Genomic DNA, 15,528 nt, shown 5'->3' with positions numbered 1-15,528 from the left:
ACCAAGTGTGTGCAGTGTGTGCCCAAATGAGACTACCGCCAGGCCAGCACTCCCTTCTGGCGGTAATTTCAGATTTGGTGCACACCCATAATGCATGGATGAATTATTTATTTCCTCCTACGCATGCCGGTTCTGGCGGTAATCGGCACTTGGGATATGTCAACCAGCCACCGCGCATGTAGCGTGTGAGCTTTTACCGCTAGATCCATGGATGGCGTTAAGGGCTCCCTGCTGTCACTTTCATGGGTAAGTGTACTCTTACTTGCATAAGGGGTCCTTTTACTAAGGTGTGCTGAAAAATGGCTTGCGATAGTGTAGGCACGGGTTTTGGGTGAATGCCAATCCATTTTTCAGTGCACCTGTAAAAAAGCCCTTTTTTAATTTTTTGCCAAGAATGGACATGTGGCAAAATCAAAATTGCTGCGTGTCTATTTTGGGTCTGAGACCTTACCGCCTGCCATTGACCTAGCGGTAAAGTCTCATGCGGTAATCGGGTGGTAATGACCTACGTGTGCCAAATGCCACTTGGTGTGCATAGCTGATGCGCTCCAGAAAAAAAAATATTTTCTGGGCATGCATTACGGACACACACCAAAATGAAATTACCGCAAGAGCCACACAGTAACCATGTGGTAACTCCACTTTGGCATGCGTTGGGTGCACATAGACGCTTACAGGGCTTAGTAAAAGGGCCCCTTAGAGCTAGTATTCTATACATTTACATGCACAAGGAGCACATAAATATGGACGCCTAGTTATAGAATTGTCCTTCACTTATATAAATGTATATATCTTGTTTTTTTCTCTAAATATTTACACCCCATGTATTACATTTTTTTGTGTTCTAAATTATTATCAATTATCATTTACTGTGATTTTTAGGACTAACATTGGCTCACCCAAAATGTTAGGTTTTTATTAATTACTTCTGTAGCAACTAATGATATATATTTATATGCATATATAATTATGATGTATACTTGTTTTCATTTCAAATTCTTTTTATAATGCGGCCACAATGTTGTTTCTAATGTATTGCATTCATTTTTTTTTATCATTACTATTCTTTATTTACTGTGATTTTTAAAGATTTGTTCACGTGCAAGCTTATTACTTTTTATTAGTTACTAGTAAAAAAGGCCCGTTTCTGACACAAATGAAACGGGCGCTAGCAAGGTTTTCCTCGGAGTGTGTATGTTTGGGAGAGTGTATGTGAGAGTGACTGTGTGAGAGACAGAGTGAAAGTGTGAGTGTGTGTGTGTGAGAGAGAGAGTGAGTCTGGGTGTGAGTGTGTTTGTGAGAGAGTGTGTGTATGTGAGAATGAGAGTGTGTGCAAGTGTGTATGTGAGACACAGTGTGAGAGAGAGTGTGTGTGTGTGTGTGTGTGTGTGTGCGCGAGAGAGAGAGTGTGTGTGAGACACAGATTCTCTGTGAGAGTGAGTGTATGAGACCAAGCGAGTGACTGTGTGGCACATAGAGAGTGAATGTGATACAGTGTGAGACAGAGTGTGTGAGAGTGTGAGTCAGAAAGACATTGTATATGAGAGAGAGTGTGTGAGCCCTGCCCTCCCAATCCATGCCCATCTGTCCCCTGCCCCCTCCATTCATCCTTTTCCAGTAATTCCCGTCTCTCCCTGAGCCCTGCCCTCCCAATCCATGCCCATCCATGCTCCTCTGTCACCTGCCCCCTCCATTCATCCCTTTCCAGCAATTCCCCTCTCCCTGAGCCTTGCCCTCCCAATCCATGCCCATCCATGCTCTTCTGTCCCCTGCCCCCTCCATTCATCCTTTTCCAGCAATTCCCCTCTCTCCCTTCCATGACCCCCCCTTGCAGCCATGCTGTCGTTTCTCCCCTGCCCTTCCGCTCCCATTGTTCAACTTTACTGCCCACCCTCTTCTCTCCCCCCAACATCCCTTTTTTTTTTTTCTTTTTAAATTTACCTCCGTGGCGGTTCCGGCAGCGCAGCGTCAGGGAAGGAGGCGGAGCTTCCGACATCTAGCCTTCCCTTCGCTGTGTTCCGCCTTCTTCTGACGTCATCCTTGACGTCAGAAGAAGGCGGAACACAGCGAAGGGAAGGCTAGAGACGTCGGGAGCGCCGCCTCCTTCCCTGACGCTGCGCTGCCGGAACCGCGTGCGTGGGTGCGATCCATTTTTTTTCCCGCCCTCGACGTCATGACGTTTGACGCGAGGGCGGGGCAGAGACGGCTGGCTGGCTTCACACCATGAATCCACGAACCCTACAGCCAGGGAGTGTTTGAGTGACTTCAGAACGTTGTCTTCAGAATGTTCACGGTGCGTTTTATTATATTAGATAGTTATGTTGGTTACTAATGTGTACATTGAGGACAGTTTATACACTTTTGGTTTTATTTCTTTCTGCTCCTTTGTTGTCAATACAATTTTGAATTTGATTTTAAAGCTTTTTATATTTACCAATGTAGAGGTATTTTTATGTGTTCATTTTTTGGGGGGTGGGGGGGTTCACCAAGCTGCGCTAAAAAGTGACTGGTGTTGTTTGCTAGCACACGAGTTTTCTGTGTGCTGCGGCCACTTGTAGTGCGGCAGTAAAATGACTGCCTTTCCATATTTTTTAGTAATGGCTGCACATTAATTTCCCCATTAGCATGTGGCCATTAACATGGGACCCTTACCACCACTTATTTAGGAAGCGGTAAGGGCTCCCGCTCTACTCTCATGCTAATTGGGTAGCACGCAGTAATGTGCTCACTCAACCAAATTAGCACAGGTACCCCTACTCTCTGCCCATGGGCATACCTTCCATACTGGAAAATAAAAAATATATATTTTCTAGTGCGGGATGAGCACGCTCTAAGCAGAAAACTACCACGACATGCGTCTGCACATCCTGCGGTATATGGGACCCTTTTACAGAGTGGTGGTAAGCCCAACGTGGGTTTACCGCACTCTAATCTGGAACTGGCGACGAAAATGATAAAGGGGATGGGACGACTTCCCTATAAGGAAAGGCTAAAGCGGCTAGGGCTCTTCAGCTTGGAGAAAAGTCAGCTGAGGGGAGATATGATACAGGTCTATAAAATAATGAGTGGAGTTGAACGAGTAGATGTGAAGCGTCTGTTCACGCTTTCCAAAAATACTAGGACTAGGGGTCATGCGATGAAGCTACAATGTAGTAAATTTAAAACGAATTGGAGAATTTTTCTGCACTCAATGTGTAATTAAACTCTGGAATTTGTTGCCAGAGAATGTGGTAAAGGCGGTTAGCTTAGCGGAGTTTAAAAAAGGTTTGGACGGTTTCCTAAAGGAAAAGTCCATAGACCGTTATTAAATGGACTTGGGAAAATCCACTATTTCTGGGATAAGCAGTATAAAATGTTTTGTACATTTTTGGGATCTTGCCGGGTATTTGTGACCTGGATTGGCCACTGTTGGAAACAGGATGCTGGGCTCGATGGACCTTTGGTCTTTCCCATTATGGCAATACTTATGTACTTATGTATTTATCACCGGACCAATTCAGACACCAGCGGTAGTTCCAGTCCTGGCTTGAGCCATTTACATAGTAACATAGTAAATGACGGCAGAAAAAGACCTGCATGGTCTATCCAGTCTGCCCAACAAGACAAACTCATATGTGCTACTTTTTGTGTATACCCTACTTTGATTTGTACCTGTCCTCTTCAGGGCACAGACCATATAAGTCTGTCCAGCATTATCCCCGCCTCCCAACCACCAGCCCCGCCTCCCACCACTGGCTCTGGCACAGACCATATAAGTCTGCCCAGCACTATCCTCGCCTCCCACCACCGGCTGGCTCTGCCACCCAATCTCGGCTAAGCTCCTTAGGATCCATTTCTTCTGAATAGGATACCTTTATGTTTATCCCACGCGTGTTTGAATTCTGTTACCGTTTTCATTTCCACCACCTCCCGTGGGAGGGCATTCCAAGCATCCACTACTCTCTCCATGAAAAAATACTTCCTGACATTTTTCTTGAGTCTGCCCCCCTTCAATCTTATTTCATGTCCTCTCATTCTACTGCCTTCGCACCTCCGGAAAAGATTCGTTTGCGGATTAATACTTTTCAAATATTTGAACATCTGTATCATATCACCCCTGTTACTCCTTCCCTTCACAGATGTAATTTCTATCCATAATGATTCCACACTGCTATCTGTCTCATGAGGAATGTTTATTTTATCTGATTCAATTCCGTCTTCAACATAAAGCGCACCTCCAATTTGATCCTCTCTATCACTGTGATACAATTTGAACCCTGTTAACACAGTGTTTCAAGCTATGTGCTAGTAGTGCAGCTGCACAGGGTGAAAGGGAAGCTGAGACATGAAAACTGTGCCCCTTCTATCGGCTTCCCTTGGTGTGTCACACAGGGTGCACACTGGGCTTCCTATGCTCCTGAGACTAGGGGACACTGCTTTTAAAATGAACAGGAGGAAATATATTTTCACTCAACGAATTAGAAGCTCTGGACCTTGTTGCCAGAGATGTGGTTTCAGCGGTTAGTGTGTCTGGGTCCAAAAAAGGATTGGACAAATTCCTGGTGGAAAAGTCCATAATCTGCTTTCGAGACAGACATGGGGAAGCCAATGCTTAACCTGGGACTGGCAGCATGGAATGTACCATTTGGGTTTCTGTCATGTACCCGTGACCCTAATCGGCCACTGTTGGAAACAGGACACTGGGCTCGACAGACCATTAATCTGACCCAGTATAGCTATTCCTATATTAGCACTTTGGTATTGTAAAGCCAAATTTCACAAATCCTCAAAATTTGGATTGGAAAAGCATCAAGTGTGCCAAATTTTATGAAAACAATTTGCTTTGAAAATCTGTTAAATGGGGTAGAATTATCACACAGACTAATTCTTGTAGTGCTCTTCTGTGACAGTAATTTTTTGGCATTATAAGATTGGAAAAGATGTTATGTTTTAAATGAAATAGAGCAGCAGCCTTCAAGAAGTTAGAATGTACAACAATACAAAGGAAATAGACTTCCTGTTCCTTGGGCAGTCAGCGATCTTCCAGTCAGCAGCACTTGCCTCAATCTGACACCAACTCTGGCCCCTCTGCAGATGCTCAGTTTTTGTTCATGAATCAGCTCGAGGCAAGTGCTGCCGGGTTCCCAAGGAGGAGTAAGTCTTTAGCTTGCGGGGTATGGGGATCCCCGTCAGCTCAATTATTTAATATTTTGGGTTTGTGGACAGGGGGAGGGGCAAAGAGCAGAGCAATGAGGTGAATTCTGTGCCCACCTACCTTGGGCTCAAGCCCATCCAAAATCAGCCATCTATGTCCCACATATAAGATCACCTCTTTTATATATATATATATAGAGAGAGAGAGAGAGAGAGAGCGAGGGGAAAATAGCTAGTTAATTTCTAACACAGCACTAACCCGGCAGTAATCAGGCAGCGCCACGTGCTATCTGGTTACTGCCAGGTTATTGTGGGAGCCCTTAATGCCTCCTCAGTGGGTGGCATTAAGTGCTCACCCCCACATTACAATGCAGTAGGTGAAATCTTACCACATGGCCATGCCATTTTTTAGTCTTTTCACCCGCTGCGGTAAAAAGGGCTGCAGCCCCCTGCAAAAACGCCCCCCACTGCTAGTGCTGGGCCCTTTTTACCGCAGCTTGGTAAAAGGACCCCTTAATGTACAGTAGGCCCACAATCCCCTGGATTCTATATAGTGTACCTAGAGATCCGTGGCAAAATCCAGGCGTATTTTACAACAATGTATGTAACTTAATTGGCTTAACAAGCTAGTTAACATTGATAACAGCACTTAAGCAATAATGAGCACTAATTGGCAATAATTAGAATTTACATGCACAACTCGCTAAGCGTATTCTGTAATGCAGTGCACCTAACTTCTAACAAGTGCAGGCAAAAGGGGGCAGGGTTATGGGTGTGGAAATGGGCATTTTGTGAGTGTTCTGAAATGTCACACCCTGCCCCGCCCCAAAGAAAACCAGATTCCTTCTTTCTCCCCCCATATAGTAATCCCTATTACTATGTAAGCCGCATTGAACCTGCTTTGAGTGGGAAAGCGCGGGGTACAAATGTAATAATAAATAAAATAAATAAAAATAATTATAGAATATGGCCCTCTGCTCCTATATCTACATGCAGGGATTTACGCCATGTTTTCATTACTGTAAATAGAGACACGTAGTTTTAGGCACTGGTATATTGACTAAGCGCATTCTATATACCATGCCTAAATCTGGGCGCTTCTTATAGACCACACTTAGTTGGAAATGTTTTCCGCACGGATTTTTTAGGTGCCGTATATAAAATCTGGCACATTAGACCTACTGTGCTTTAGTAAAAGGATCCTTTTGCTGTATTTTATATGTGTATTTTTATGATTTCCTTATCTGGACTCCCTCTAGATTGATTTGGACTCCTGATGCAGGCAAGAGCGCCAAAACACGGCCTACGTCGAGTCCCATACAAGAACTGTGGTCAGCACTATTTTAAATAAAGGACTTTTACATATTAAAAAAAAACCTTGGTTTGCACACTGCTTTTCTCCATTATTTTAACGTTTGATTTGTCCCCATTGTTTGTCTTTCTTCTATTTTTTTGTGGAGATCGATTCTCTTCCTCCTTTTTTTCTTTAAAATTTACATTTGCATCATGCACTCTAAATACTGCTTTTGAAAAAAAAAAAGAAAAGCATTGGCGCTATCTGAAGGGACAACATGAACATCCCTATTGAAAAATAAGTTGCAAAGTATGTTCTTTCTAATCTGCTGATTAATTCATTTTTGCATCTCCTAATTTTAAATTAAAGCATGGAAAAAAATCACCTTTCTTAATTGAATGTGCAAATTAGCTTATATTTCTTATGTCTTTCGAAGACTACCAGGGGATTGAATGTATCCAGTTAGGCATGTATATTATTATTCTTGCTTTGTTGCACTTGGACACAAATTGAATTTAAATGATGAGGGGTTTTTTTTCAACTTCAATTAACAAAAAATAGTTACAATGATGTTTATTTTCCTTCAGTTTATTACTGCCTCAGTTCCAAAAGAACGACCAAATCCTGGAAAAACTAAGCTCAACAGAATGATAACCTTTATTACAGTGCAAAGCTTTATTGGTGTCAATTCTGTCTGAAAGGAGAGTTAATCTTTGGAGACAAAGCGTTATTAGCTGTATGTGCATGGAACAAGATACTGAACATGTTCAGTTCATATTAATTAATTTATGACATAGTGAATTAACTGAAATATGTCTCTTTATTTATTGACGTGGTGTTTATTAAACACTTATTTGTGCTCTGATTAATAAAGTAGAACAGTGTAATACTTGTTGGCTGTCAGTATTGTTGTGATATATGTTATTTTTCCACTCATGTTACTCTACTACAGTGCACTGCATGCCTTCAATGACTTCTTCGTGAAAGAATATGGGTTTCTCAGTTTGGGAAAAAAACAAGAGCTATAATTAGAATGATTTTTTTATTATTCCTACACATCATGGTATCAAATGATGAGGCACAATAATTTCCTTCATCAAGTTGCAAATAGATCCAATTTTTAGTATATTTCTGACAGACTGTAACATAAGAGAACTGAACAGTTCATTTCTCATTTTAAAGATGCAATGACACATTACTGATAGTTAAATTAATTTCTTGTGGGGTCTACTTTTAAAGTTACATGATTACATGGTTTACTCCTTAGGAGACAAAAATGTAGCTGCTCAAATTCAAGTGGTATCGGGATAGGATTACATTGGGGAAAATTTAGGAGGGTAGTTATCAAGCCGCATAAGGGCATTAACACATGTGGTACATAGCAGTGAGATGCAAAACATGTAAATGCATGTAAAGCAGCTGATTACTATGTAAATAGTGTAATGCAGCTTGCAATGAACACCAGATGCACACTGCAAGCTGTGTTATAAAAGGTCTCCTGGGCCACATCTTACAGGGTCCAGGAACCTGTCAAATTTATAGTGGACAGAGTGCCCCCCCAAGGCCAATTCCCCTCTTTAAAGCCTTCCATAATGACTGCCAATCAGAGCCCCCCCCCCCCAATCAAAAAGGACCTTTATTTTAGAACCCCCCTGGAAGGTATCCCCTCACATCAGAAGATCCCCCCCCCCACACACACACACAAGGACCCCCCCCCCCCCCCCCCCCCCCCCCCCCCAGGCATACCTTTATCAAATCCCTGATTCCTTGTGCTCCATGCAGGAGTGATCCCCAATCACTTCTGCCCTTGCTGACACCATCATTCAAAGTGATGCCTGCAAACCCTAGTGGTAGTCTTTCGGTACTACCAATAGAGGTCACAGGCAGCTCCTTGTGACTCTGGGCAAGTCACTTAACCCTCCATTGCCCCATGTAAGCCGCATTGAGCCTGCCATGAGTGGGAAAGCGCGGGGTACAAATGTAACAAAAATAAAAATAAAAATATTTCCATTTAATGGCATCCACGACCCTCTTTCTCAGGAAGTATTTCCTGGTGCTACAACTTCATTAAATTTTCTCTAATTCTAGAGCTTCTCCACTTTTGTAAGAGTTTTTTTTCCTTAATGTCTTTCAAGAATTTAAATGTCTGTTTAATATCTCTACAGCCCCTCCTCTCTTCCAGGGTTTACATATTCAAGTCTTCAAGTCTCATCAGAAATTAATTGTACCACAGACCCCATACCATTTTGATTGCTTTCCTCTGAATGGCATTGAGTCCTTTTATGTCCTTGGCAAGGTATGGCCTCCAAAACTGATCACAGTATTCCAAATTAAGTCTCACCAATGACTTGTACAAGGGCATAAATACCTCCTTTTTTCTGCTAGTTATGCTCCTCTCAGTGCAGCCACACATCCTTCTGGCCTTGGCCACCTCCTTTTCACATTATTTCACTCTACATTTCTTCACTTTAAAGCATTGTATACCTCTGAGTTGGTATAAAACCAAATGGTGAAAACTTTTCCCATACATGTGTATTCCCAACATGCCTCCATAATGACCCCTTGAAATATCTTCATGATGTGGATCTCCATGTCTAAATAATGGCTTTCTGAAATCACTATTTATATGTATATAGAATCTATGCTTGCACATGCTGCTACTGATACATGGAGATGCTTCTAAAACAAGGGACATTTTGTGCTAAATGAATATAAGAGGAAATGCCATGAAGCTGGTTTTACACACACAAAAGACCTTTGATAAAATTGTGTGACTGGGGGGGGGGGACGTACTTACTGCCACCCATTCAGGTGGCGGTAGGGGCTCCTGCGCTAACACGGAGGTAACCAGGCAGTGCATGACGCTCCTCGATTATTGCCGGGTAACCCTCTGTGGGTATTTCTGAAAGCACTGGAAATGGTGCACACTCAGGGTGGAACTACCGCCGGCACACAAGTTGGGCCGGAGATTGTTCTGTGTTGCAACCCTTTAGTAAAATTGGCCCTTAAGGATTATGGCTACCAACCTAGATGAGTGTTAATACTCTCTCAATAAAGATTTGAATTAAAAAAATGAAAACTGCTATAAAATACACAATAAGCAGCTATTCTGCTTTTAAAGTAAATTATTTCATTATGTGTGTTCCTAGGTGCAACAACAATAGAGAAGTATGACCTCCGAACAAACATATGGATACAGGCTGGACTGATGCACGGAAGGAGGCTACAGTTTGGAGTGGCTGTCATTGATGATAAACTCTATGTAATTGGAGGCCGGGATGGCTTGAAGACCTTAAACACTGTTGAAAGTTATAATCCAAAAACCAAAGCTTGGACTGTCTTACCTCCAATGTCTACACATCGGCATGGTTTAGGTGAGGAACTCAAGTTTTAAATATGATGTGAATGGCATTGCTGCATCATACTTCCAAAAACTGTAGTAATATAGAATGTACAGTAGCATACTTCTGCTGACAAAAATGCAGCATTATGTCTAAATTGTAGCCCTGCAAGTTTTTGTTTTGTTCTATTATGTCAGAAAAAGTCTAAATTTTGGCAACGCCTAAATCCATTCCCTACATGCTCTGGACACACCACCTTGTGATTTGGATACTCTGTAGATGACCTGCATAGAAAAGCATCTTTAAAATGTGTTTAACATTTTTTGATTTGGAAGTTTTAGCAACTCCCCTGTTTACTAAGCCATGCTAGCGGCTGCTGTGTGCTAATGCCGGCACAGCCCGTTATCTTTGAATGGGCTATGTTGGCATTGCAGCATGGCAGCTGCTAGTATGGCTTAGTAAACAGAGGGGAAATGTCCAAGTGCCACTTTATGCCACTTTTTGAGCATTTTTCTGTTTCAAAAATTAGTCCTTTTATCATTTTCCTAAATAGCATAAAATTATACTCTGTTCTTAAATTCTTTGATAGTACATTCCAAGATTTAGCTGCCTGATAAGAAAAGATGGAATTAAAACATATCTTTGATCTTATCCCTTTAGGATCTGGAAAACATAGTTGGGACAGGGAAGATGAAGTTTCAGTTGATTAAAGATGAAGAATACAAAATTCCAAATTAATTAAACCCTGCCAACCTGTGTTTATGTGTTGTTCCATAGGCACAGATTGGGAAAAATCTGTAAATACAGATGAGGTTATTACCCTTTTAGAGAGAAAATTTTATTGTGCTCTGAATTCTTGGTCCCTTGATTTAGATGGAAAATTACTAACAAGTTGTAATGGAATAACATACATTAGTTGCCGAATAATGCATGTTAACTGACAAAACATGCACTATTTGCATTTAATATGCAATTATTTTGTGCAACATGCATTGCATAATTATGAGATGCAAAGTAGATCATTATAATGCTAAATGAATAACACATCTGCCTCATTCAAAGAAACATAATGGCATCTCAAGAGTTAGAGGGTAAAGTGTCATTGATTTGATATACCATCTGTAGTGCCGAAACATGGCTGTGTTGAGTCGAGTGTATATTTAAATAAAGAGATTGTTCCTAACTGACGTCGTCTACTGGTGTTGTTCAAGAGCCTACTCCTCCTACTCCCCCTTTCCTCAGATTGCATTTATAATATACAGGTATTGTTATTGTTCCTCCCTGGGAGCATCAGGGTACTAACAGATGGACCATTGTTCCAGATAGCCTCAAAGAATTTTTACAATACCAAGATACCATCCCTCCAACCCTCCTGATCTCCTCCCCACCCAAAGTAGCAAGTACCATTCCCCTGATGCCCTCCTCTCTGATTTCATAAGTTGCAGTACATAGCCACCTGATATCTTCCCTCCCCCAAACCGCCTCTGACACCCTGGCGGAGTTCACCCTGGAACAGGTATAAGTATCCACTCCTATATCCCGAGATTCTATATATCACACCTTAATTTCCACATGGAAATCAAAGTGTATTCTATGAAAGTGCGCGTAATTTAATTGGTTAACTAGCTAATCAGCGCTGTCAATTGGATGTTTACAAGCAATTAGCACTAACTGGCATTAATTAAGATTTACACACACAACTTGCTAAATGGTACACTTAGAGGGTTTTTTACTAAGGTGCGCTTACGTTTTTGGTGCACGTTAAAATTGTCGGCGCGCTAAATGTTAGAGATGCCAATGTACTCCTGTGGGTGTCTCTAACATTTAGCATGCCACAATTTCAGCTCACGCTAAAAACGCGAGCGCGCCTTAGTAAAAGACGCTTTTAAATTCTAAGTCACATAGGTGAAAAGTGGGCATGGCGATGGGTGGGGCATGGGCATTTCTAAAATCTGCGCACTTTGTTATAGAATACACCCACTCTGTGCCTAATTTAGGCATCAGGATTTATGCCAAGTAAAACATGGCATTAAAATCCACAAGTAAGTTTGGCCGCGTGAAGAGGCGCTCATATTGTGTGGAAATTTAAGGCTAATTAAGCCTGCTTTAGAGAATATGCCTAGGCATACTTTTTTCTATACAGAGTTTTTAGACGCGATATATAGAATCTAGCCCATAGTTTTTAAGTAGGCATATAGATAACATATTTTGTAATCTATGTGCATATATATGCACTCCACCCTTGAACATGCCTACTGGCAAAATATGCACCATCATGTCAAAGTTTGTATTTTTTGGCTGCTTTGTAAGAGGCCATTTACTTTCATATGTGGCCAAATATGTGCATAATTGATTTTATAAAATTACCTCCCCAGTGAAGGGCAATTATAGCAACTTCTTTGTTTTCCTTTTCTATTACCTATCTTATTCCTCTTCATAACCTACACATATTATAGCTACCAACATATCCTAATCAACCTCCTTCAATACTCTTTTTATTATTTACTTCTCTCTTCTTCTCCATTCTGGTTGCTACAGTCTATTCCTTTCTACATCTATATTTGTTCATCCCCATATGCTTTCCTTATCAACTCTTTTCTCTTCTCTATGGCTGTCTTGGTTTCTCCCTCTTTCCTTCCTATCTCAGGTCGTCTTCAAACCAGTAACTTCTCATTTCCCTCATCCTCTTCATGTAACTTGAATGCAAATGGAGAAGAGCTCTTTTCTTGATTTATCCAGGATGAGTTTTGATGTCTTGGGGAATCTGAGTATTACAGATGCCACCATATGCTCTGCTGTAGCAGTTAATAAGTGTTGCTGTCATTTTATATTTCATTGATCTTGATTGTAAGATAAATGAAGATGTGATAGTTTTAACTCTTGCCATCAGTTGTCTCAGAGCTTTATGAGTTATTCTGCGTATTGCTAGTTATAGAAGTAAGACATAAAGAGTTATTTGTTGTGTTTTGATATTATCCTGAGGTGTTCGGATTTATAATTGCAAGGATTAAACAATAGACAATTACAGCAGTAAAAATATTCAAACAACAATACATACTATAACATATTATACTACATTACAATGCCAACACAATACACAGTAAAACATATTAATAGACAGCATAGGGTATAAGCAAAGATGGAACATATGGTTAGATAAAATAGATTAACAGGATTAAGGAAATAAAAGGTACTAATTTAAAGAAAGTTGCAAATGAGGTCAGAAAGGTGGATAAACATGTCCTGCTATAGTATATGGGATTTCTTATATGTGGATCACTATTTTAGAAAGAACATGACGAGTGAAATTTAGACATTTTGGTTAGGACATGGAGAATCCCAACAGTATTTTACAAAACGCTCAGCCAAATATAGAGCATCTTAGGTGCAGGAGTGCATGTTTATTTCTTCCCACATCTAATGCGAGCAGTGAATTTAAAATTTGCATGTGGGAAAATCAAATGTGCAACATACCCCCATATGTGTGTGGCACAGCTTTTTAAAATTACTGCTCCCACTCTGTAGGTTGTTCCTGATCCTTCAGCAATATATCCCCTCCAGATCACCCCCTGAAAACATGTGATTTCCTCATCACCTTCCAAACACATTCAATCCCCCAAATATATTCTACCCCCTGATCATACCCCCAAACACCTTTGATCCCCCATAGCCCCCATACCCCACCAGTAATCCTTATAGTGGGTCATACCAGGCACCCTGGTTTCCAGTGGGAGCAGGAGTGATCCCTTATTAATCCTTCTCTAAAGATCCTGCTGTTCAAAATGGCTGCAGTGACCCATAGCAGTGATAAAATGGTATTACCATGAGGGGTCACAGGGTTACCCTGGCTGTTTCCTGACTCTGGCCCCTTTTGGAGACACACAAAAGTCCCCACATTATAAGCAGCACAATTATGTTTCCCAGATGCGTGTGTGGTAGGGGGCAATTCTTAGCAAGACATTTCCCGTGAGTAAACAGCTGCCTATCTATTTATTTATTTATTTATTTGTTGCATTTATATCCCACCTTATCCCACCTCTTTGCAGGCTCAAATATATCTATAGAAATATATATATATAGAGAGAGAGAGAGAGAGAAAAAGCTACTTTTTAAAATTTTGTCTAGCTGTATAGAAAAAAAGATTTGTAAATTGTCTTAATAAAGGAACATTAGATAACTATTTCTGAATTTTTTTAAGGCGTACCTCTATTTTCTTTCTGAAAGCACAGCTGGCCAAGCCTTGATTATATGGTTGATATGTTTGAAATAAGTTTCTAGTTAACTGAACTACAGAATGGGGATGATTTTGTAAAGGTTTTTTTTTTTGTTCATATCTACCAGTATGTGTGAGTAAAATGCTAATTATAAAATGACTTCTTTGAAGTAGGCATCTTTTGCTGAATAGAAAATGCCGAGTTATTTATGCAACAATATTTTCAAGTATTCAATAAAAGTTGTCTACAACAAGCCTTTAATTAGTGCCTTAATATTACATCCTGAAGTATGGGGAATATAGGTCCCTCTGGCTAGTTGGGCTGGTTAGGCCAATATATTGCTCAGAGATGGCAAAATAAGGTCTGAGAGAGAGCAAAGATGGCAAGCATTATTATGATAGGTCGCTACCAGGCCAGAAGTGACACTGAAGGTGTAATAGAGAACTGTCCAACAGCACTCTAGTCAGCAAGAACATAAGCATATAACAAATGTCATACTACTATAGATCATATGAAAGGTCCATCAAGCCCAGTATCCTGTCTCCAATAGTAGCCAATAGGTCATAAGTATCTGGTAGGATCTCAAGGAATAGATATGTTCCTTGTTACATACAGTCAGGAAAAAGCAGTGGCATTCTCAAATTTACCTGGCCATTTGTGGTTTATTGACCTTTTTTCTCTAGGAACTTATCGAAACCTTTTTAATTCCAGCAGTGTTAGCTGCTTTCACCGCATCGTACAGCAACAAATTCCACAGCTTAATTGTGCACTGAGGGGGTCTTTTACTAAGCCGTGGTAGCATTTATAGCTCACGGTAGAAATCAGTTGGTGGTAAACGCTGAGATGCCCATTATATTCCTATGGGTGTCTCAGCATTTATCAACAGCTGATTTCTACCGTGTACTAAAACCACTACCGTAGCTTACTAAAAGACCCCCTAAGTGAAAAAAATATTTCAGCTGATTTTTTAACTGCTATTATTAGCTTTGTAGTGTGTCACCCAGTACCCTTGAACTATGCCTAGATGCCAACTGGAGAAAAGATGAAATAAGAGACCGTTTTAAAAAACGTTAATTGAAAAATGTCAGCTCACCACAATAACAATCATTGAGTAAAAATGTGACCTATAGAGAATGAGATCCAAAATAGCAGCAGAGATATAAGACGCTGTGCCCAGGCAGCCAACAGCAAAAGTAAAGGACCAACATATGCCCTGCACCCAAGAATCACCTACCGGAAAACCAAATTCTGCATATTATCAAGAAATATATTTCAAATCACTAGAATACTGCTTCATAGTATATATTAAAATCACCTAAAATGATCAGACTAGGGAATTCAACTGACACTTATACAATTTCTTTTGTAAAAACCTACATTTTAACTAAAGTAAATGCCTTATCTCTGTGAAATATGTCTTATTTCCCTAATTTTACCAATCCTTTCACACACAGGTACTCCACAAAGTCCTCTATCCAGGCTAATCTCTAAATAGAAGATATGTACATATGCTGCAAGAGAGGAGGGAGAGAGGAGACATGATAGA

The 15,528-nt window shown here is 40.7% G+C and overlaps 1 protein-coding gene across 1 annotated transcript in view; it reads left to right on the top strand.

The window, feature by feature from the left end:
- KLHL1 (kelch like family member 1) overlaps positions 1 to 15,528 on the top strand; it is a 683,807-nt gene that overhangs the window by 470,908 nt on the left and 197,371 nt on the right. Inside the window, exon 7 of the mRNA XM_030202420.1 lies at positions 9,577 to 9,801. Within this exon, the coding sequence (XP_030058280.1) occupies positions 9,577 to 9,801 (225 nt within the window). The remainder of the gene's footprint in view (positions 1 to 9,576; positions 9,802 to 15,528) is intronic.

The sequence above is a fragment of the Microcaecilia unicolor genome, chromosome 4 (genome assembly GCF_901765095.1).
Source record: "Microcaecilia unicolor chromosome 4, aMicUni1.1, whole genome shotgun sequence".
NCBI classification, from domain to species: domain Eukaryota; kingdom Metazoa; phylum Chordata; class Amphibia; order Gymnophiona; family Siphonopidae; genus Microcaecilia; species Microcaecilia unicolor.
Note: the sequence above shows the minus strand (reverse complement) of the source record. Positions and strands in the feature narration are given on the sequence as shown.